This window comes from Pithys albifrons, chromosome 3 (genome assembly GCF_047495875.1).
Source record: "Pithys albifrons albifrons isolate INPA30051 chromosome 3, PitAlb_v1, whole genome shotgun sequence".
Taxonomy (NCBI): Eukaryota; Metazoa; Chordata; class Aves; order Passeriformes; family Thamnophilidae; genus Pithys; species Pithys albifrons.
The window spans coordinates 8261388-8286722 of NC_092460.1; the positions used below are offsets into that span (position 1 = coordinate 8261388).

A 25335-nucleotide genomic window follows, 5' to 3' on the forward strand; every position below is an offset into this window, starting at 1 on the left:
TGACAGGCCCCAAAGCCAAGCTGAAATCACTGCAGCTGCAGGACCCACAGGGCAAAGTCATACAGACTATTTCTGCACCACTCACAACTGTTTTTAAGATATATTCTGATTACTTCCATTTTTTATTAACAAACTTCATGATGGACTGTATCTGTGCCACTACTGGCTTGGCTACCATCTGTACCCTGGGTAATGTCATGGGGATGACATTGTGCAAGCCTGGTCTGGTGCAAATTCAGACTGCCTGACAACCATGCACAGATTCCATATTAATGACTGTGAAACTGTCCTCAGCCACCAAATACCCTCAAATCTGGGGTGCCTCATACGGAGAAATTGAGTGCAGTAGCTGAATTACAAACAACTCATGCCAATCACTCTGGGAGATCTCACCGGAGCTGGGAGCGGTATCAAAGTCATCTCTCAGTATTCCATAGATTTATCCCCTACCTAATTATTCAAATTCTTAAGCACTTCAAATTAACATTTCACTTGGACAGTGTATCTGGCTGACACTGCAACTATTTCCTTTTGTTCAGTTTCATCAGGGTAATACAGAAAGACAAGGCAGCTTGGACTGAACAAAAGATTACATTTCCCCTTCCTAGTGGCTATGCCTTTTCATGCATAACACCAGGAGAATTTGTTACAAAAAGTTATGCTAGGCAGTAATCAAACTGAAGATGTGATCTTACACGGCACGACGGATGAGTTCCTGTTCTTCTCTTTGTTGCAGTCTTTCTGAGCACTGAAGCATTCCACGTATTTTGCATTACACTGTGTAACCAGCTGAAAGAGAATAAAGTAGTAAGTCAGTCGTCAGAGAGCTCTAAATGAAGAGCAGAGGTTTCTTTGCCAACTCCTGCAAAGATGCATTAGTAGAAGAATAAACTGCATTGTTAAACTTGTTTAAAGTACTCAAGATGCCAATGGAAATCATCCTTTTCATACAACATGTTTAATGGATAAAAAGATCTCTGCAGCTCTCAGCTTCGAAACATCCTGAAAATGAAGTGCCATCAAAATGTATTTTCACAGAACACCACATTTTGTTATCTTTGAGAACATATTTCAAAGAATTGTAGATATGTTCAGTCAGAAGCAAGTCTCAAGGAAGAAAAGCTAGCAAAATAGAACAACAAAACTTTTATGGTTTTTTCCCCTCTAAAATAAAAGCCAGATCATTCCTGCAGAATGTCTGGCCTTTGGGGAACCCACCACATTGCCATCTAAGATTTGAGGCCATGGCTTGTATTCTCTGGTCTGCTATGTTCATTCTAGGCTGCTTAGAGGCACAAAGAAAAGTTGGGGAGCCAAATTTGTATTTGAATATTCCCCCAGTGCATGGGGAAACTCTACCAGACAAAGAGAGTAAAGGTGGCTTTCTCATCTCCTGCATTAGCAACTCATTATTCAGCGTAATTTCACTCTAAGATGGTTGAATGTAAATTGCTGTACCAGGGCATGAGCACAGGTTATTTTCTGCTACCTCTGTGGCAGCAGCAGAAAGAAGAGAAAGATCTAATAATTGTGGCTGGTCACATCCCAGTTTGAAATGCACTCTAAACAAGACAGCACTCAACTAATCTATGCACTGGCTTAAGTCCCATTAGAAGTTATGGAGTTTCTAAATACCTGTGCAATGTTGGCAGAGAAAGCCATTTCTATAAATGGCACTAAGGGTTGTGACACTTTGTCACGAGTCATCAGAAAACATATAACTGATACATATAATTTAGAATGGTTTGTAAAAGTGCAACAATTTTTAAAACATGAAATCTTTTACTCCTGCATTTTGTGTGTGTGCTTGTTTCTTTAATTTAGTAATTAAGCATCTGGAGTGTCTTGACTGATGGAGAACTACTGAGATTTCTAAAAGTGAATTCGGAGAAGAGCCTGTTCATTTTTTTAATAGCTTGGCACCTGGTGTAATTTAACAGTTTTTGTTCCTTGGGTAGTTATTGGGTAGTTATTAACTGAGTGAGTTTAGCTGTGAAAACAGATGTCACTTATAATCTCTTTATGACGCAAAGTCTCACAAAATATTTTAAAGTGCATTCAAATAAAACACATCAAAAAATCTTAGGTTTCAAATAAGAGATCTGAGCAAAAAAAATTTCTTTGGCCAGGAAGAAAGCAGCTATGACATAGCAGGGAAACACACTAAGCAGTTATTAGCAATGAGAAAGGCATATTGTGCTTCCTGTTTTAAAACATATATATACATATATACATATATACATATATGAGAGACACGGTTTGGAAGAAGACTCTGAGCCAAACTAACCACTGACTCAGGAACATCCAAGGCCCCTCCAGAACAGGCTGATCAGCAGCACAGTCCTAACCAGTGTCCATGTCCCTTTTCTCATCTCTAACTGCACTGATTTCCAGCAGCACAGCTAAGACTGTAGAGGACTGAACTTCTCAAGATGCTGTGCCAATCAAGTGTTCTGGTTTGGTTCTTTAAGGCATGTCAACCGACAGTGAAGACAGGCCGTACAAAAGACAGTAGGAAAATTAGGTGCTTCTGCATGGCAGTGATAAGCCTTACCTTGAACTGTTTTTCTAGTCGTGTCTTCCCTCCTATGCCAGGTATGAGGATGCTGTTAACATAACTGTGCAGCTGGTTTGCAGACACTTCAGTCTCCTTCCCAAGGATGGCTTCCAACAAGGCATCATGAATAAAAATGTACTGCTCCTAGGAAAACATCAGCATGTCAGGCAGGCACTTGGAATAACCTAAACAGCTGGCTTTGACTGAGGGGTAGAGCACAATAAAGGAAAGGGTGTGCAAAACAAGTCACCCATGCAAATACTACCAAATCAAAAATAAATATTTATAAATGTAGCATATACAACTCTGAATGAATCAAAAGCAAATCTGAAGTTTCTGGTCTAGAAAATGAGAGACATTCTAGTGCAAAATAATGCCAGTAATGCATTCAATTTTTACAGGGATGTAACTGGAAACATCTATTTTCTTTTTGATTACAACATAAAAATGAATATGACTTTAAATTCAACCCCACTGCAATTTTTACCTCTGTCTGGACGAGGTAGTTGCGCTGTGTCCTGATATGTTTCAGGAAACCCAGGACATTAACTGTGCTTTTGTCTTTTATCTGTTGCAGCATACTGTCTATCACAATGTAGGTACCAGTCCTGCCAACACCAGCACTACAGAAAACATTAAGAGAAACCCATGTAATAGAGCCAGATGAAAGCAAGTGCAGAAGTAACAGCAGACAGAATTAAGCAAGTATTCCTGTTCACATTAATTTTTCTTGGTAGCTTCAACCACTTAAGTTTCTCAGCAAAATGTTTTGGTTTTCTAGGAATATTACCAGGTATATATTTCCTCCCTTCTGTGGGTATTTTAGTGGTGCAAGATGAGGATGAACACAACACAAGCCATCACACCTGTACCAGCAGCGTGAGGATGGGGCTGCCACAGTCCTGGACTTCACACTGTTCACTGGATGTTCACACTTGCTTCCTGTCAACAACTGCTGCTGTTACTGGAGGTGGCTGGAAGAAGCCATACAGAGATCCACCCTTTGCCAAGCTGCTGCTATCTGAGACCACCAAGGTCTCTTCAGGCTGTGAGGAGCATTCCAGTGGAGCTGGCTACAGGTAGGCATGGGAAGGGGCCAATGCTTGCAGGACTCCTTTGCAGGGGAGGAGGGCGATTCTGGGCCCAACAGAGAGGGAAGCTCTTCAGAAATTCTCAATTTCTGCTCATAAAAGAGCTGTAATCCTCATCATCCTCTCCTCTTTGCTGTGATGCTGTGCAGTTCCCTCACACGCAATGAAGACCACATTCCTGAACTAATTTATCAACTGATCTATTGTCTGACTGCAAGTGCTGGTGAGTGTGAGTGTGTTCAGTGGCAGTTGCATGCTCAGGTGTCCCTGTATTCACATGGCTGGTTCCCAGCAGAAGTGATCCTGTCCTGTCCGTGCACTGAACAGGCAGGCTACAAACAAGCTTTGACCAAGTAACTTCACAACCACACCAGTGCAATGCTCAGCAACTCAATATCACAGCATTAGCAAAATGCCCTGTCAACTGGGAATTTTTTGCATTGGAGCTGTCTTAAGATGTAGGCAAAGCAAGCTCATGTCTACCCACACTGCTGGGGCTGCCACACTTCTCCCGTGTTATAATCTATGGTGTTGCTCTCAGCAGGCATGAAAGAGCACACACTGTGCACTAGATGTGCATGCCATGAGACGTTCAGTCAGAGCCATCATACCTGCAGTGCACCACCACTGGTCCCATGTCCGGGGTTCTGGCTGCAGAGGATCTCCTGACGAAGGTGAGCACGGGCAGCGCGTACTCCGGCACACCCATGTCAGGCCACTGTGTGTAGTGATACTGAATAACTGTTCTCTCGTTCTGCCGCCCCTTCGGGTTTCCTTTCTGACCCTGTGAGCAAAGTGTGTGCAGGAGATGGGAGAGGGGAGGGAAAAGAACCACAGAAATATGATCAGTCCTTCTGTCTTGCTCAGCTGAGAAAGTGGCAGACTCTGACAGAAGAAATCTTCTGCAGCTCTGCCTCCTGCTAGGTGGAGACAGAGTTCAAGGAAAAATACATGTGGGAACAGGTGAAAACAGCAATAACCATGACATCAAAGCAGCAGTGAACTAGGGAAAAAGAAATACAGGCTGAACTTCTCACCAGGATTCTTGTAATCCTGACTTTGCTTACTTCTTTCCCACCCACCTGCTCCTTCAAGTTGCTTAAGCAAACGCTGAGTTTTGCTCTGGTGTGCCCTGCACCCCACAGATGCCAGAAGTCTCCTGGATGAGAACTCACCTTTTTCATCTTTGTGTTCCTGATGGTGAAGCGGCGCACAGTGTAGCAGGCGTGGACGTTTGTGCTCTTGAGTGTGACGATGATGTTGCCATACTCCTCGCTGTTCTCTGTCGGCCAGTACTGATCGCATTTCCTCTGAACAAAGACACAGTTCGGTGGGTTGGCTGAGGGTTTGAGCTGCTGCTCTGTGTTTGCGTTTACAGCTTTTTAAAAAAGTAAAATAATGGCTAGCTCTGTACCCCTCTGTTATGTTAGTTATATATTATGCATCAACATGTATGAACCCAAGCCATTTAAAAACAAATTCTGCCCAGGTGATTTGGGAAGGTGTTAAGGAGCAACTACGAACAAACTAGAAAATCTCTTACCCTTCCTTTCTCAACAAGGTTTGTGATCATTACAATGATTCCAGTATTTTGTTCCCAAATCATCCTCCAGAAATCTTCAAAGGTAGACTTTAAAGGTCCCTGGGTAGCAATGTAGGCTTTTGCTTTGTTGTAACCCTTCAAAGAAAACCATAATGCCAAGTCAGATGAAAGCAATATCATGGCAGACGTATTAATATTTTAGAGGTAACAAAGAAAGGTGTTTTTCTTATTCAGAATAGTGAGGAATTCATAGCAAAATTATAAGGTGAAGATGGAAAACACGATCACAAGTGGCAATACTTCCTCCTTGTGGAAGGATTCAATGGTAGAGGAGATAAAAACAATTAAAACAACTTACATCGACATAATTAGCATTAATGTAGTCACTGTGCTTAGAGTCTTTCCCCGGTAAAGGCCTTAGCTTCACCCTGCTGTGATCATCTGCAGGATAAAAAACAGAGCAGAGAAGCATTAGGGAAACATACTGCAGAACTGCAGGCAAACATCCTATTTCCTGGGTACTGGGGTAGTCCCTACTAACACATGGAAAAGAGCAGCCTTGAATTGGAGTCAAGAAGGAGATGGGAGTATCTGTTCTTGGTCATCTGCTCATGGCAGCAGGTCATCAGTCTTCACATCCTTTAAAGTACATGGCTTATGCTGGAACAGCTTCTGGAGCCTCAGGAGCATGACTCTGGGATCATCGACATCACACAGAGCACTGTGGTTCAGAGAGCCAGGACACTCCATGGAGCTGTAATGCCATGCAGAGACACTGGCGTGGCTCTGGAGGGCAGAGCTGCCTCTGCTTGGCTCATCATCCTCCCTTGGTGCTGGGCTCAGACAGCCCTACTGGCTCTGGAAGCTGAATGTTCTCACTCCTTCACCACCATCATCACACCATGAGGACAGACTTGAGGTCATGACCTGTAGCTCTCTTTTTTTCACCCAAATGCTTGACTTCATCTTAGAGTAGAAAAAAAGTCACAGTCCTTCTGTTACTAGGCAGAGGCACTGAACTGGGTGGTGCTTTCAACTCATGCAGAGAGGAGACACATGAGCCAGCTTTAAGCACGAGAACTCTGGTTTCAATTCCCTTCCTTAGGACCAGTAGAGAGAGAGATTCCTCCAGGGACAATCGGGAGGACTGGAATGCCTAGTCCAATTCTCCAACAGCAAGTCTCTGTGCCTAGAGGGACCAGACAACCATGTCTAAAATCACAGCTGGGACAAGCTCAATGAATGTCCTTGCCCAAGGCCACACAGCAAGACTTTCCCAGGTCTGGGATTTGGTCCTCAGCCAGCACCTTGTTTACTTCTGAGAATCTGTTAGAGACATGTATTTCCATCCTGTGCCATCAAAGCCATTCAAGATGTACTGCAATGTTTATGCACATTGTGAACTTTTTACCAGTGGCTCTCCATCTCTGCTCCTAAACCACAGTGACTGCTGCATCTGTCATCCATGCCATATCAGAGAACAATATGGAGAAAGTTACTGCACTTCCATCCCAGACATGCAATAATTTGCATTCTAAAGCAGAGTTCAGATTTGCAGTTCTCAGAGGGATACAGGCAAAGCCTGCTCTGTGCTAGAGAGATCACTGTTTGTCCAAGTCCTACACCCAGCTGAAGCAGTTTGAAATACAGCAGATACACTCTGTCAGATTTAGCACCTTTGGGATTGTAAGGTAATCCCAGGAATCATCAGTAAAACTCTTTGCTCCACCATGCACCTCCCTTAGGCTGGTTTTCAGGTGTTAGTGGGCAAAAAAGCTCTGATCATAAATTTATCCCAGTTATTCCTCCACAAAATTTCATACCAAACTGACACTTCTAAAATTACACTTGGACCATCAAACTGTGAAACATTTCAAAACTAAAGATGGAGTGAAATCCTGGCCTCAGAGAAGTCAAAACACCCATTGCCTTTAGTGGACAAATGATCTCCCAGCCACATTTTCACATGTTTATTAATTGCTGTGTTTTAATGTAACCTGGAACCACCTGCCTGTCCCAGTCACATACAGTGAGAGGAGAGTGTCTGTTTGGGTTGATTCATTGTTCTTAGGCCAGTGCTTACTTACAGGCCAGGATGTTGATGTATCTGTTCTTGTGCTTGTTGTCAGGGTGGTTGGAATGCTCTGCAGTGATGTTCATGTCGGCCGTACAGCGCTGCACTTCCTAGGCATAAAAAGCATTCAAGTGGAAAATTTGTCAGTCCAAAAAAAACTGAGCTCTTTTTTCTTCTTTTTGGCACCAGCTCACAGAAACCATGTTTAAAGCATCGTTATCTTAATTACTGGATTAAACAAAGTCTTTCAGTATTGTCCTGTTTATCATGGTCTGCTTACACTGAGCCGTGTGAGCTGTCCCTGGTACCTGGTTATTCTCCTCTCCACACACCTGGGGACAGATGCTCTTTGAGAACCCCGAGGTCTGACTGTCCCCTCTGATCACCAGATCATCGCCTTCTGCACTGTATCTGCTGCATCCCCCTTGGGGAGGAAAAAGAGGGTCCCTCAAGGGCAAGAGCAGCCAGTGCAGTGTAAGAAACTAAGCACAAAAACCCATTTCAACAGAAGACTCTTGATTGCTGGACAACTTATCTGCTTATAACCTCTCAAAACGGGGTTTCTGACATTTACGTTTGGCACTGACCTTTTGTTAGTTCTCTGTAGAGAGATGCCTTTTGTAAAACATAAATAAAATAGATCTCTGAAGATAACAACGAGTGCTTAAATATCACTGCTTGGACACTGATTAACAGCCCACAATACAGTGAAAAAGACAAAAGGTTGTATCTGGATACATATACAAATCAGAGAGAGGCCAGGCTTGCTAAGGTGTTCATGAAGCCACAGATGCAGATTTCTGACTGAAGATGCTGTAGGTTAGATACCTAATTCCCACTGATTTTTTTTAAATTTCTCAATCCACCCCTTACTCTGTTCAACAATGGAGTACAGGGTTATTGAAATCGGACAATGGAGGGTCTTTTCTCTGACCCTGGAGAGAAGAGCCATTCTCCTTGGCCAGACCATCCTAGAAAGTTACACACTTCAGAGACTGCCTTAAAAACTGAAGTACTTGTGTGATTCCATCTCCAAGACACCTTTTCTTCATGTCTATTTAACCACAATCTTCCTGAAAAAGTGAATCCCCCTTTTATGACTAGCATAAATATTCTTCATGTAAAGACACATTTTTGAAAACAAAAAAGTAAAATCAATATTTGAAGTTTATAAAGTTGTAGAAGAAAATATATTTATTCAAATCTTTTGTGAGTCTGCACCGAACAGAACCAATTTCCCCCAAGGATATGTGAGGAAGTGCCAAATTACTTTGTACTTCAGACTTTAAAAATAACAATATAGAACCTAAGAGGGAAAGTCATTAGGAGCTCACAGCTGCTACAAAGATCACGAGCTAAGTGACAGTGAAAAATTATCACAAGAAATGCTATACAAACAGCAGATGTAAGAGTTCAGCAATATGCAGACATTTCACAAAGGACTTGCATAGCAATTTTGGTATCTTCCCCAGCATTTACATTTTAAAAGTGCAAAGTATACTAAAACCTTGAACATTTTATAGCTTTTATATACATGTGATGCTCCCAAACAACAATTGCTTCTCTATCTTCCCCGACCCTCCGTAGGGAGAAACATACTGTGCTCAAGGAGATGAGCTGAGCAAAGACAAAGAGGAATCAAGCAAAACTCTCAGCTGGCCCTAATAGAATTTTCATAGTTCCATTTCTATCACAAATAAAAAAAAAATATTAAAGTGTGCATTTCCCCTAATTCTGCCTGTCAGCTCCAGTAAGCAAGGGACTTCTGATTACACAGTGGGCAGGATCAATTCAGCCTAAGACATAATTGGAAAAGCAGCAATATTTACATGTTAGGTTGATTTAGTGTAATATTGTTTTATCTATTTTTGCATTTAGAAATCATGTACCATCACTGCTGTACCATTATGAGTTGCTCCTAAAAAATACCCTCCCTGCTTCTGAAAAACCTCATGTCAAACCCTACATCTCTGTATCACTACAAAATTCTTTTTAGAAGTTACTGGCATTGAAAAATTTATGCCAAATGCTGTAGAATTTAATATAGATGAATCCAATAAGGTTCTGTGGAGAATACTCTGAAAAGTTATAGAATTTAATAGGGAATTACCTCCCTGCTAAGGATTTTTTTCTGACAGTTTAAATACTACATAGTAAATGTATCATTTTCTATTAAATTCTATAGGATTTTTCCGTAAGGGAATTGTTGGTGAGGTTAATCATTTTAATTAACCTTTTTATGTTGATGGTGACTGTTTCCTCGACTGTACATGTTCCCAGCTGGCCAATATAAAGTTAATAGAACAGGAAGATTAAGCTAAGATGGTGAAAAACACAGCAATGGAAAAGGAGGTCTGACTCTGTGAGAGCTGATGATCTGAAAAAGGCTTTTCTTAACACATAGCATTCTAAATGGTTTTTAATACTCTGGAAAGCTGCTGTAATGGTGGATTTCTGTCTGCACACTGTAAAAGCACAGCAGAAGGAGACTTGGAAAAAAGCTTCCCCCTTGCCAATACCCCTCCACTACTTTTGTCTTTTTTAAAAAAGCCTTCTCCTCCAGTCTGGGGCACAGCCAAGGCTTTTGGACATTGAAGATGCCAAATGAGAAGGGGTCTGAGGACATCCCCCAGCTCCACACTGGCCACTGACAGTGTTTGGTTGTGCAGGATGGAGAGATAGGGTTCAGACAGAGATGAACCCTCCTGGGCTCATCTCCCCAAATTATAACCACAGATTACTAAACCACAGGCTCCCCCCACCAGACAGGAAGGCTTAAGTTAACATTCCTCTGTTAATAAAGCTGAGGTGGTTGACTTTCATCAGTGCACAAAATACTGCAAGAAGACAAGACCAGCTGCTGCCTGTTATCTGTGCTTCTGTTCAGAGTATTAGTTGCCCCTTGGCAGAAGAGGACAGCTCAGTGTTAATAAACAACACTCCAGAGAAAGTCCCCAAAAGTTGCCATCTTAATTTTGCCATTTTACCACATTTATGTATTTCACATATTTAATCTTCCAGAATTTTCTGTGGCTTATGCAATGAACACCATGGGATTTCTAAACTTTACTGGCTACCAAGTCCTTCATTTGCACTTAAAACATCACCATGATTGCATTATTATTACAGCCCATGTTTACAGGTAGGTCACCAGGTCAGGGTTGACCCCAGACTGCTCAGTGCAGCCTAAAAAAATTCCTCTCACAGTTAGCACAATGCTGCTGCTGGCACCTTGGAGTAGGACAGATAGTGTCCATATCACCACATCCATAATGCAGCTATGAACTTTTCAGCTCTAGAGTATTTCCTTTGGCTTTCCTTAATACTGCTTAGTATCTTCCACTGATCTTAACAGCAATTGGCTTGCACACTGCTGCTCCTCCTGGTTAACTCTGCAGAACACATTACTGTCCCAAGATGAATGGATACAGGCTCTTATTCTGTCCTTTCAACTTATCATTGACAACCCAAGAAACCAAAGTACATGCTTTCAATTGACCGTTAGTTACTGTAAAAAGTGTTCTAGTCTATGCTATTATGGCTAATTTACCTTTTAATTATATTGTCCATGCTAATGCTAATTGGAATGTGATACACCCAGGTTTAACGACCCATTTTAATTGCCTTTCTGAAACAAGTTACAGATTAGTTTCTTCTAAACTTCAAAGAATTTCCATTTAAGTGTAAAATCAAACTGCTCCAGCGCCTTGCTGGCAATATAAGGTTCTGAGCAAGAATTTTTGCTACAGTGACTGAGCAGGAACTCAGTCTCTTGATTTGGCCTTACGTGGCACTGCTGTTGTTTCCCATTACTTCAGGCTGATGTCCTGGCAGGGGTTGAACTGTGAAAACCTATGAATAGCAATGAGGAGGAATCATGAACAAAGAAAAAGGATCTTAATCTGAGGGACTAAATCAGAGAAGATCCACAGCTTTGTTTTGATATTAATGTGATGTTTTTCAGCATCAAAGCAGCTAGTTCATCCACCCCTGAAATCAGTTTTGATCTATCATTTTAATCCCAAATTACAGAAATTCTGTGTTAGTGCTCTTGCTGTTTGTTTTATCACAGCAAACATGGAGACAGCATACCAACAGAGACTGCAGATAGTATTTGAAGATATCTCACAGGAACAGTGTAGATTTCTGTGATAATTTAGCACCAGTATAAACTCTCTGATGGCACTCAAGAGAGAGGTGAGCTGGGGACAGCCTAGAAAGAAGGCAAAAATAAACAAACCAAAAGGACTCAACACAGGAATAACATAAAGAGATAGTTTAGCATTCCTGTAAATGCACAAAAGAGGAAAGGACAGTGGAGAGCTGTTTGCTTGTGGTATCCTGCCCTTCATTAGGCAGGAAGGTGCCAGAGTCTGACCAAACCCTTGTATTGCCCATGCAATGTCTCCTCCAAGGAGGACTATCAGGTAGAAATCTTAGGAATGGCTGTGGTACTGCAATTAGTAACAGAGAGCCGAGATATCTGAACTTCTTTTATTGCTTCTCTTCTACTTTATCTCTTAATTCACAATGCCAGTTTTGGAGGGTTGGTGAAGCAGTGAGAGAATTGAGAACTCCAGGAAGGTTCTATTCTGCAGCAATCCTTCCTCCTCCAGCTTCACAGTGCTGCTTCCCTCTGGTTCCCATACCACAATGTACAGGCTGAGAACACCTTTAATTATGGCAATTTTGGGCCAGATTATAAAACATTCCCAATGCAGAACTGTCTGCCAGCAGCATGCTTTTGAAATGGCATCTCTCTTCCACCAAATCCCTTGGTGTAGATACAGCTGTAAGCATGTGTCTGGTGTGAGTTGTGTCTAATCTGTACGGGATGTCAGTATAACCACACAGGGTTTTTAGTGTCTCAAGAAATGTGCAAAATGCAGCATTATCTGTCTTCAATGAAGCCCTTTGCTAGAAAATAACATTCTGAGATCACCGGTTAAAAAGAGCCAGTGACCCTTGCCCTGAGCAGCAGCAACCATGAGAATAACGTTAGCAAAGCCCTGTCACATTGCTGAAAATATAGATTTATGTTATTTTCTTACATTTCAGGACATTTAGAAGAAGGTGCCACTGGAGTATAAAGATATTTTCAATTTATGTGATGAGGGAGCTAGACAGCCTGCCTCCAAGTTCAGCGAGCCTGTTCAGACTCCAAATTGGCAATGAATCATTACACTCACAGGGCCACGGGCAGCAGAGGGCTGAGGAGATTGCATTCACCCACCCTAATCGCTCCCGCAGCAGCACTGACTGACCCGCCCCAGAATTACGGAGGAGGGAAATAAAATTGTCTGATCTCAAAAATCCAAATACTGCATTAAACTATAAAAACTTGCAGTTAGCTTTGGGGATGGAAGGTGATTTTTTGGCTTAGTGTTCCTTTCTTAGAGCAACAGGACACGATTACTTGAAAAGCCTTACAGTGTTACTCCAGTAACCGGCCAGGGGGAGGGAGTGAAAAGCTTTACTGTAGGAGGTGGCACTTCACACTGTTTTTAATACAGGAATTTGGAGGGCACATGTCCTATATAGTCAGGCCATCAGGGGAATAGAGAATGACAAATGTGACATCAATTTTTAAAACGAGATCCAGAAGGGGTTTCAGGCACTGCAGCCCACTTCATCTGATTCTCTGTGGGGCAAACTGCTAGACACTGTAATAGAAGACAGCAGAGCCAATGAACACTTCAAACACACAGGGGAGAGGTCGCTGAAGAAGTCTATAGACCATCTCGTAGAGAGTAGCATATCAATTTTCAAAATGTGTGAAAGGGCCTCTCAGAAAATATTACTTTAAAAAACTGATCTGTTTTGGCACCAAAGGAAAACTCGCTTTGTGCACTAACGGGTAAGAGGTGGGTCTCACCTGCCCAGAATTTTCAGTGTTCAGCTTTCACTGGTGGGACCTTATGGGGTCATAAATGGGCTGCAGAGGAGACAAAGTGTGTTTACGATACAAAGTTATTCAGGATAATTAGGACAAAAGCTGTTCATGAAGGGAAGCAGAACAATCTTGCAACACTGAGTGGCCGAGTGATAAAATGGCAACTGAAATTCAATGTTGACAAATGCAAAGTGATGTACTTGGAAAAAACAACCCTAACTAACTATACATACTGACAGGTTCCCAATTTGCTGTTGCTGTTCAGTGATGAGGTCTTGGGGTCACAGCTGATGGTCTTCTGGAGGTGTCAGCTGAGTGCTCAGTAGTTGTTAAAAACCAAATAGTATGTTAGGAGGAAGGAAAGTAATGGAAAACCAAATGGAAAATATCACTGTGCTCCCACAGAACTCTGCAGTAAAATGAGTCATTAAATACTGTGCACATCTTTGGCCTTTCCATCTTGAAGAGGATATGGTAAAGAAAGTAAAAAAGGCACAGAGGGAACAAGTCATCATTAAGTCTGGGATGTCTTCCTCCAGCAAACCAAGTGAATAGTTTAGACTTCTTCAAATTTGAAAATGGATTATTGAGGGGTAATATGGAGGCAGACAGAATCATGTGAGGCATCTAAGTAAAGAGGGAGGTACTTTGTAATGCAAAAACTAGGAGGCACCAAGAGAAAGTATTAGGCATGAGTTAAAAGCAAAAGAAAGTCTGGTTTTGTGCAAAAAATTGTAGAATTCATTGCCATGGGATGCTTTGGACATCAGAGGCCTAAAAGGGTTCAAGAAGCAATAAGAAATTTATAGAAGAAAGGTCTGTGAAAGACTGTTAAATGTAATGACGCCAAGAAAATCTCTGGCTAGACAAGGAGTAGATATAATCCCTGGCTCAGGAAGCCTCTCAGTCTCTGTTCAGTCTTGCCCTCAAACCCTACCCCAGTGGTGCCCTGTAAAAATGTGGTACCTCATCCTGTATGCCATAGCAAGACAATGCTGCAGCTACCTGAGAGTAAGCCAAAAACTTTCCCTAAACCTTTTTCATTCTAGTACTGAAAAAATTCCAAGGTTGAATACAAAGAGCTGTGTCAGAGACGGGCACTTGTGGTGCAGGATCATGGACTTTATTTTAAAAAGCTATTTGTTGTTCAGTATTAAATTGGGTCCTATATTTCTAATTTATATCAAAAATTGAAAATTCATGGGACTCAAAGGAAATCTTAACAATTCTGTATATACAAGAAATCCCAGCTATCACCAGACAATAAAGCTGGCTACTTGCACTATGATTACCCAAAGGGAATAAAGATTCATTTTAGATGTACCTTCCAAGGAAAGATTTGTGAGTTCAAAGTCCTTTTTTACTCTGCACATAAAACGCTTCCTAAGCACATTCACAAAATATTTAACTGCAATTACAGCTCAATTTAAGAGGAGGAGGGAGTATTCACACAATTTACTTTCAAAGGAATCTTCATGTAAAACTCAACCCAATATAGCCTACAGCACTCTGCCAAAAAACACAGGAAGAGACTTACACAAAATATAGCAACAAACAAATAGCGGATGTTCACCTTCCATGTCAGGCAGAGAATGTGTGTGCCTAGTTTAGTCTTTTCTTTTGCAAGTTCAACTTAAACCTCCTGCCATGGAAATTTCTGAAGAGATTTTTGATCCTTTTTCCCTTTAACAAAATCTCATGCACTGCCTACCTTTGGGAAGATTTATTTATTCTGTAGTATTGATCACATTCTTTCAGCATCTCCTTGCCATCCTCATCTCTCTTCCTTTCAGATGTAACAAGCAGATTTTTTTGTAGAAAGCCTGCATGACTGCAGAATCCATTAGCTCTTTTCACCAGTTCCCCATGCATGAAAGCATGATATGGCTGTGGTACTCTCCATCCAAGGCTAGCAGCCCTGTAACACTGGATTTCCTGTTTAATCTGCAATCCTACTGTTTCTCCATAAAACAATAACTCAGTCCTCACTGTAGCTGGCAGATACAACTCCAGCACAAGGACTAAGCCTGGATCTGCCCATACATGAGAAGTTACAGCCCTGGCCACTTCAACAGCTACTGTATAAATGTGACCTTGGGCTCCACTGTCCCTCAGCCACTCTCAGAACTGGGATTCTGATCTCTGAGTCAGTTTGGGCACTTGAGAAACATTTAACCTACAGGCTCTGTGAAAAATCGTTGGTTTCAAATCAGGCCCATGAGGCGCCAGCAGGGCAGAACATCAGCAGTGAAAGGGAGCTGGATGGTTTATCCCAGACAGAGGTTCCCTTGTTCCGATTCCTCCTTACTCCAGAAGGAGATTTCATTTACTCTTTAAGAAGCTGAGACTTCAGCTATGGAGGAATACATCTGGAGTAACTATACTGACTTCAAAGCAGATGCTCCAAGTTTTAAGCCAGCACGGAGAATAGAATTTGGAGCATGCAGCACAGTCAGGGGAGTTTAACTTCCCTTTGGAGGGGACCCTGTGCTCCCCAGAACAGGAGTAATTGGCCAAAGCTCTCCTCCACTGGCTGCCACAGCACAGCACTCACAGCAGGGAACTCCAGGAGGAAGGGAAAAAATAAGGCTATTAGAGCAGTGTTTTTCTTTGCTAAAACACAGGCAGAAGGTGTCCAACATTTGTTAATAGCAGTGATTTTGTGACAGCTGAAGCAAAACCTGCTTAAAGCCAGACCAAGTTTACAGATGTGTTGCTGATTATTTTGAATAATTAAATGGTGTAAAACCCAGCTGTGATGAATAGCACTGGGGTCACAATTCATAAATAATTGAGAAGAGTGAGTTGCATTTGATCATCCTGATCAAATTCTACTCTCTAGAGAATAAATGTTTGTCCTGAATACCATCAACATTGTTAAATGCCTCAATATTCCTGCTCAGCCATCCAGCCAGCAGTCAATTGAACTAAATCACTTTAACACCTTACACATTTGCCTTCCTCATGAATACAAAATGTTTCTAACTTACACAACGTTTTTTGGACATCAGACAAAGCAGCCACTCTTTACAGACAGTAACCAAACAGCAACAATAAACGTTTTAAATGATCCCATTAAAAACAATTCCTGCATACAGTCTTGTCTTTACAGTGTAGTAAGCAAAGAAGCTGTAGATATAAGGCCACCTATTTTGGTTCACTGCCTTGTTTGTAAGCAGAGCTGCCTCTCTGGTTCACATGTAGCACTCAAACACACCTCCTTTTGCTGCTGGGGAAGCCAGTAGTGCAGGTCCATGTAATTTTCTGGGGCTCCTGCTTGTCTGAACTTCCAGAAGTTCAGCAGTGACTGTGATTAGACTGAATGAAGGAAAAGCCTGACTCTACAGCCTGTCCTCGTGCTGCTTGATGTTTACCGTGCTTGCATAACATGGGTTTTGTAGCCCAGAGGTGGAACTACTTTCAGTTCATTGGAATTACCTCCAAATGAGAGCAGATTTATAGGTCAGAATCTGTTCCACACAGGTAAAAAGATGCAAATTTTAAAATAGTCACATTAGGTTAACACTACCAACTAAATCCCAAAGCTTTTCTCCTTGGTTTTATTGGAACAAAATAACCAACAACCTCAATAGAAATTTTTCCTGAACAGAGCATGAATGATGTCTCAAGAACTGACCCACAGTTTGGGTTTTCATAGAAGACCAAATTCGACAACTTTTACTCATTTGAAGCACTGTTTTACTAGTTTTGGGCTACTCAGGGGGTATGTGACTTTTCAGTGTGACTAAGAGGAGCAAATTCTGGACCAAGAAGAGTAAAATAATCTGCACATTGTAAGAAAAACTTGGAGTTAAAAACAATTGTTTGTATCTTCATGTTGTTTCTGGGGGCTTGCAGGCAGTTTTTCCTATTTAATAAAAACTTAGGAGGGTTCCCCCTTAAAGGCACCAAATCTGTGGTGGTTTAGAAAGCATCTGTAAATGTCCAGTCCCACATTGCTCATACCCAGTATCAAATTGGTATTATCCTGTTCCTTCTGATACATTTGAGCACTGCATTTACCTGACATGACAGCCTCACACAGCTGTCACACAGTCCCTAATTATTAATACACAATTAACTTCAGGAAAACAACAGTTTATTGTTGGATCATTAAATTGTACCTCAAAGTCTTCTGAGAACCCATGCTGGTTATTAGAATACAGCTCACTGATGTGTTTAACAAACTGCTTGACTGGAATTGCTTCCATATCATCTGTAGGAAAAAAAAAAGGAGATATTCAGAGTTGGTCTTTGTCTCACACATAAAGCTTTAGGGTAGGAAGTCTTCACTCAGTACTGCTTAGACCCGCTAGTTCCCAGGGGCAGAGCTAGTTCAATAGGCAGTAATAGAAATCTTGATAAATCTGGCCAATTTTGAGGTAAACATTTCATATTGTATTTCCAATTCTAAGCAGTACAATTACAAATACTGAGAGCCTGTTCCCTGGGATGTTAATTTACAAAGTCCAATTGAAGTTCAAGGATCATTTAACTCTTGCTCACAGTTTGAAGATGGCTGTGGGTGGGATGAAGAGGCCTCCTCTTCTTTCACATTGTATAAAAAGAACAGAAGAAACCCAAAATGTGAAAGTACAGTTGACAATTACTCTCAGTAAGATTTTACCAGACTGAGCAGACACACAGGCCTTTCTCAGCAAAGTTATGAACTTTTTCCCTTTTACACAATGATGTAGAATCCAACTGGACTTAGCACTAAACTGCTTCTGAGCAAAGGAACAGACAAATATAACAGCCACACTAATTTGAGTTCTCTCTCATGCCAGACGCTATTAACAACATTGAATATGTATTCCACTGGACCATTTGTTCTTGCTCAGCACAGTGCAAATTCCACCCAATATACCAATAAATCACCCACAGACATTTTCTTAAAAGAAAGAAGCTGAAGGCTTGAATTGAATTAAAGACAAACAAGAGTGTTTCGAGCACCTGGGACTCGGCAGATTCTAATAAAGCTGAGGTGTGTAGGATGGCTGCCCCATTTCTCTCTCTCCCTCTCTCAAGAAAGGCCTAGATGTTGTTACAACCACCACTGCAGTTGGTAAAAACACTGTACTTGCCAACATTCACCAGTTAATATTTTCAGTCTGGCATTTAAAAAATGCAAATTGCTGTACAACTGTGATTACTTTCAGTATGTGAAATAATCTATTGCCTGATGGCTACTATTGTCTGATTGCATGATTTTATGGCGATACTCTGGCATTTATATATTCCATTTAATATTCTTCTGAAGATTGCATCCAGTTTATGTTTACTCCAAGTAATTCAGTGGTGTATTTTTGCTCCCATTTAGCAGCCATATGGTTTGGTGCTACAGCTGCATTATAATCTGGATTCTTTTCCTTTTAAACATCTACATTATGATAGAAAAAATCCAAATATTTCTACAGATACTTAGCAAAATTTAACGATAAATAAATAGATGTGACATTTACTGTATTCAGAGTGAAAGATCTTTGGCAGCTAAAACCTCTAAGCTGTCACACACGCTTTTCTTAGTAAAGGGTATGAAGATCTGTATGTGTAAATGAGGTTCTAGTTTGGCAAGAATTTTATAGATCCCTGACAATCTGATTTCTTTCCAGCTGATGGCAGTTAATATTGACCATGTCATTACTTCCCCCCTTTTATTTTATCAGGTAAGGCTCTAAGGTGGCTTTCTGCACCTATTGACATTTTCAGATTTCAATCAGGTCTCTTCTATTTTATTTACAAGGGCCAATTGTTCAAGATATGCTTGCAATCTGGTCACCTCACAGTATAGTAATGCTACTTTAATTAACCACATGCTCATTTACTGAGTAATACAGAATTTGAAAGATTTGACAAGTATGCTCCTTTTAGCAAAAAGCTGCAGCCTACAGAAATGCTGGCATTTTAAAATATTTAAGTGATAACATTTATTCTATGTAATATTGAGAATATCATCATCTCGTAACAACATTTGTATTAATATTTTTGCAGCCAAGACACTTGAATGGAATGATCTATAGGAACAGAATTCAATAGCAAGAATTTGTAAAACAGTATTTCCTCTCCTGAAAAGTAACCTATATATCCTAGATTTCCTTGAAAATAGCTTATGGTATGATAGCAATTTCATAGAGTCTCACAGGAAAAGTTCCATGGCTATCATTTGTTTTATTCCTTGCATAGTCTAGCTCAGCTGAGATCAAGGATTCTCTGCAGCAGGCCAGTGTGTCCCATTTAGGTTTGCAGAAGGCAGAATTTAATTTTAATTGTGATCTGTGAGCCAAAAAATACATTAGAGATAACGTGCTCTCCAGTCCATTGAATTCCCACCAATTTCAAGGATGGGTCTGCACCAGAGATCCATGGCAAAGTATGGTTAGTTCTTTTTATCATTGTCACTACATGGTGGCAGTGTGTCTCTATCCTTACAGCCACTGCTACTTCACTTCTCTGTTGTTGAGTGTTCTTTAGAGTTTCTCCTCCCTTTTTCCTCTTCTCCATTTTCATTCCAATTCTGTTCAGGAGCCCGAAGCCAATACAGTTTCTTACCCTATTTGATAACATGGGCAACAATTACACATTAAATAAATCAAATAGGAAATACTGATGACATACGATCTCACTGGCTTGCAGGAAAATGAAGGTGCTTATAAACTTGGGAAAACCATATTGCAACCAATGTAATTATTACGTTACTAGGAAGATTAAAATCAGAACCAGGAAAGTTAGAAACTCAAAAAACTCTATGTTTTCCAGTTTTCAAACTGGTGGGTAACATGGTCCTAGAGACTGTGACTGGGACAGGCACAGGCCTGCACGGATGGGCAGCCTGCAGTGTGGTAGGACAAGAAAGCAGCTGTACATGAGATACAGCCTATTATATTAACCAATGGAACAGGACAGCATTAAAGTAATTTGGGCCTGTATTCTTCTATTCGCAACGTCCAACTCCAAACTCCCACCCAGGAACACAAATTACCTTAGCTGGGTCCATGCTTACCCAGCCATGGGCATCTTGCCAGATCTCTGGTAAAATATGTACCAACATCCTCAGCACTCTGGAATGGTATCTGCTCTGACTTTATCTGAAGATGGCTGTGACCTTCATGCACAGAATCTGTTTTTCCTTGCACTATCGTCAGCCTAGGCTTTGGTTAAGCCTTCTTTCCATCTTAAAGTAAATAGACTTCAATGACTATAATTCTTTTAGTCGATTGAAGAGATTAATAGAATCCTATAATGGCCAATTAGCAGCTCCCCGTAGTTCTGCCCATATTCCCTTTTGCGTCATAGACTTTTTCCCTGAAAGAAGCTGGAGTGACATTTGATATTGTCAGTGTGATCCTTACATTTCACAAGGCCTACACATTATTCGAAGAGAAGAGGGAGATGTTTTAATAACACACCTTCACCCCTAACACTGCAGATATAATTACAGTTCTGTCTAGCTTGGGTTTAGCCATCTGTTTTATCAGTGTCAATAAAGCGATTCTGTATTTACTTCACTATGAAAGTTGAATCTGGCACCATAATAATGTACTAACCCTTTGCGTTACATGGAGAAAGAAGTATTCTTAGATGGACAGGGACAAAGGGCTCCAGAACTGTATATCTACTTATTATTATTATAAACAATATGAATTTTAGTAATATTTTTCATAATCAGCTACTACTGAAGCTGAAAGGTGGGGGGTGTGTTTATTTACTGTGCTAGATATTTAATATGTTGGTGGAGTTCCCATCTTCACTTGCTGGCCCAAGACAAGTACCTGAGAGGAGTATCAAATAAACCCAAGGGGTAGCACAATGCAGCTCATTCATTGCTATAAAGACACAATGTCAAGAAGAAAGTCATGTTCTTTTAAAAAAATTATTGTAGAGGAAAACCTTCAGTAGTACCTCCTTTTTAAAGAAATGGCAATTGTCAATGCAGAGTATTAGTACATTCCCTTGTAAGACAGGTACCTTCAAAAGAAGCCTGAAGTGTATAGAAGCAAGAAAGTTCAAATAGGGTTACATTTTAAGTTTGGATAATTAGTAATCCTACCAGGAAGGATTTTCCCATAGCTCCCACTTAATAAGCTGCTTGTGTAATGTTAAAGCAATAGGGGCCAATTTCAAAAGAAAAATAGGATATCCTATCAGAAATGACATTTCCACATAATAGGGTCTCCAATTCATTTTGATTAATTTATAGCCTGAGAGCCCACAGGATAGTTTAGTGGCATTGTATCTGAATAGATGGGTTTGGGTCAGGAATTAATCCAGAAGGTCAAACACAAAGTGCTTCCTCATATTACCTTTATTTAGTTTGGAGTTTTGGTGTTTCTGAACACCAGATGTTTCACACACATGACAAAGTCTTGGTAAGAAAATTCTCTGTGTCTTTCATTCTCCTTGTAAGCGCTTTCTGTTTTATTTTCTATTATCTTTCCCAGCCTACTAAATCCAATATACTCCTTGTACCTTATGCCTTATTTTTACCATGAAATCTGATTTCCTTTGTTTGTTAGTGGCTGCACTTCAGTCTCTCATTTGCAAAGCCACCTGGATTCATGTGCCATAGCTGCCACGTGCCTTGGCCCATCTGCTCCAGCAGGAGCCACTTACTGCACCGCTCAGCAGCCCTGTGCCATCCCTGCATCTCAGGAGCACCTCCATCAATTCTCAGTGTGCTCTTCACAGCTGGCTTCAGCCAGAGGACAAGGGGATTCTCCCACTCCCCTCTCTCTGCCTGCAGGGCTGAGCAGTGAACTGAATCAGCCTGCTGATCTGGCTGATGGCTGTAAGAAAGGATTAACTCATTTGTGGGGAAGTGGAAGAGGATTGGTTGGCAGTGGGATAGTTGAGTTGATCCTACTGATTATGAAGAAGAATAGCGAAGTGGTAGGGAAGCTGCCCTTTCTGAAAGCAGCACAAACTTAACTTGTCTTATGATGATCATGAAACCAGTGATACTGTTAGTGACATTAATCCTGGAGAATCCACATTCTCAGTTCTCATTTTCTACAAAAAGTCTTCCCAAAATATCTACCAATAGGATCTTAACAGGACTGCATTTGACCTTTTAACTCACCGAAAAACAACATATCTGAAAAATGCTTCCCCATATCCATAGCAAACAAGCACCTTTTTGTTCCCAGCAGCACTCAACCCTGGGATGTCAATTCATCTTTTACCCTCCTACCTTCCGCTGCTAGAGAGAACATGGAATGCAATCACAGGAATTTTTAAAAGATATTTACTTATTGTTAAACACATTCAGTAAGGTTTATGGGTTTTTACTTTTTACAAAGAGTGACAGAAAAATTCTGCAAGCAGCTGGAATATCTAACATCAAAATTTAGGATGCATATTATCTAAAACAGTTTAACAGCCATTCAATAAGCTACAGCACATACCAGAGTGAAGGCTGCAGAGCTATGGCAGAAGTAACCATGTGGAGTGTGATTCCTACAGATTCATGTCCACAATGAGCAATGGGCCACTCATAGCTCAGATTTAAACACGATCTGTGCAGCTGCACCACATAATATGAGAGTGCACACAACACAAGGTATTAAATGGGAATGTAAAGCCCAAATTCTCCTGTATTTGGTCTGTCTCTAGTAGAGTAGCTGATCATAAAGAACACTGCGAGGATTAATAGCACATCCTTGGGCAAAGTTCTGCCCCAGTAGAGGTTATTGAAAAATGCCTATCAATTCCACTAAGGTCAGGTGTCCACCTCTAGAGAGAAGTTTAGACAAAACCATACAGACCTACAGATGGACTGTACACTCCAAAGTGAACATACTTATGAGTACCAGAAACTTTGCACGCTGCTCACATTTTGGCACTGATTGAATTTGAAATGTCTAAGCAGGCAACTTCATAGCCACATCCTGCCCCAACCCACTCCACGAGTAATTCCACACGTATGACAGGGCGGTGCCCAGCTTTCTTCAAACCATTTTAGATTTAATGCATTTGAATTACACACATTTCTATTGTCAGAGCTTTTAATTATGCTGGCTTTTCTTGCATAACTATTTAAAATTAGAATGCAATTGAAGCCATTGTGTTTCATTTGGAATAACTAATCTTTCTGACTGATCACACTGATGTATAAAAAACAGCCAGAAATCAGTTTTATTTGTATAATACAAGTATCAATTAATTTATGATAAAGTCATGAAAAACGTTAAAACTGAGAAGGTGTTTACTTTCCGTGGAGACTATATCTGCATATATACTAAAAAGGCAATGCAGTAGGTTTCATTCCAGGAGATCAAACTCCCTGCTGAAGATCTCTAAGACTGGCATCCTCCTGAAGCCACTGACCTCAATAATTAAGACAAATTATAAATTAAAGTAAATTAAGATGAATAAGAAATCATTAAGAGATGATTACTGGGGGCACTACTGTCCATTAATGCTCACATTTTTGTAATCGTGTTTATGAAGGACTGTTTTTAATAAAAGACACCTTTCAAAGTGAAAAGGCATGGAAAACACTTTGAATACATTTGAAGGTCCTGGAAAGATGGGCATGCTAAAAGAAAAACAGGAGTCCTTTCAGCAAGATAATTGCTATCTATTTGTTATAATCAAGTCAAATGAACACAAGGACACATTTCTGATAAAGGGGCAACACATGAAAAAGCAGAATATGAAAAATCACCTGTGTAATTCTGTAGCTACATTCATCTCTCCTGCTTCAAGACTTAATCTACTACGATGCTATTAGCCATGTGTCAGTCAGGAATATAAAGATGTTAATGATAAAATTTTATATGTGTCAAAATAAGAGCTCAGTTTAAATCTGCTTGTACAAATCTTTGATTAGGTTATCATTAATTATAAATGTAATAGCAATACACTTCTTCCCTTTAAGCAAAAAACCAATTTCAGTTCTAGAGAATGAAATAATGTGGATTTTCCCTCAGCACAGGCATTAAACATGGTCTTATTTGGTATTGCCTACTAAGGAACACAATTTTAATCTCACACACTTCCATCCTCAGGTCCCATTCATGACATGAATTACACACATTCCTTACATTTGAGCACAAGAATGTTCAACTTCAGGACTCTCCACCTCAGTGCAACAGCTCTCAGAAAAGGATCTATCCACATTTCACTTGGCCACCATAAAAACATGTTCTGTGATATAGCCATCTTCTGATGCCTCCATTAAAAGTACCATGATCAGATATCATACCATAAATTCTTCAGTGTACTGCAGGAGCAGGGTTGGTAGCAGAGCAAAAGGAAGGTGGATGTTCCCTAAAATACCTTGATATTTTCTTGGCTTCAGAGGATGGCTGTGTTTGCAATATTGCATTCATGAATTTAATTGAAGCTGAAGATGGGTACAATTCACAATATGGTGCTGGAACATAAATCCGCAGGGAGCAGAAAGCAGAAATAAAGTCTTAAACAGCTGAAGAGCACTACCTCTGTGCTCAGTGAAGAGCTTCATGCCCTTGAGAAATAAGTCCTCAGCTGCAGTTAGTGCTGTTCCCTGTACCTTGCCAGTCTCTAGCAAGGCTCACTGTGCTCAGTGCAGTGTCATTGCTGTGGTCACAGGTGTGTCCTGCTCTTGGCTCTTTAGCTCTGGGGATGCAACTTAAGAAAGCCACACCTTAGGAGAAAACAGTGAGATACCAAGCCTATGTTGGGAACCTGCAGCTTCCTTGTCAACTGAGATATCTCATTACAGTTTCTTAATAGAAACACTTCGTCACAGAGTGGATGCTACTAGAACATGTCAGAAGTGCAGGAGCCGAGCCTGTAAAAAACACATTAAGTCTGACCACTGACATTTGCCAGGAGAGGTTCAAGGCAACCATGGTTATTGAAGAGCTAAGAATTTTTAATAAGATGGACTTGTGATGGGACTCCTTATAACCATGGGAAGACAGAGGGAAATGAAGGAGGGTCATGGCTGCATTGGTCTTCACACCATCCCTTGAATATAAGACATGGTCAAAACACCTTTTCACTGCAATGAAATTGGCTACTGTGTTATTTCCTGGGCTCATGCACCCCCAGCTGAAGAAGCACGAGAGCATTTTTCCATTAGATTCTGCCACTATTTACTTTAAATACAATATTAAAATTCTGGACTAGTCAAAATATTAATTTACTGGCATTTAAACCTAAAACTGAACACACTGTGATCCAAGAACTGGG

The 25335-nt window shown here is 40.7% G+C and overlaps 1 protein-coding gene across 1 annotated transcript in view; it reads right to left on the reverse strand.

Moving 5' to 3' along the window:
* PTPRG (protein tyrosine phosphatase receptor type G) overlaps positions 1 to 25335 on the reverse strand; it is a 397860-nt gene that overhangs the window by 13655 nt on the left and 358870 nt on the right. The window contains exons 15-23 of the mRNA XM_071550347.1: positions 17283 to 17374; positions 7279 to 7375; positions 5550 to 5632; positions 5192 to 5326; positions 4824 to 4958; positions 4260 to 4432; positions 3045 to 3180; positions 2555 to 2701; positions 696 to 789 (exon numbers count right to left, since the gene is read on the reverse strand). Coding sequence (XP_071406448.1) covers positions 696 to 789; positions 2555 to 2701; positions 3045 to 3180; positions 4260 to 4432; positions 4824 to 4958; positions 5192 to 5326; positions 5550 to 5632; positions 7279 to 7375; positions 17283 to 17374 — 1092 coding nt within the window. The remainder of the gene's footprint in view (positions 1 to 695; positions 790 to 2554; positions 2702 to 3044; positions 3181 to 4259; positions 4433 to 4823; positions 4959 to 5191; positions 5327 to 5549; positions 5633 to 7278; positions 7376 to 17282; positions 17375 to 25335) is intronic.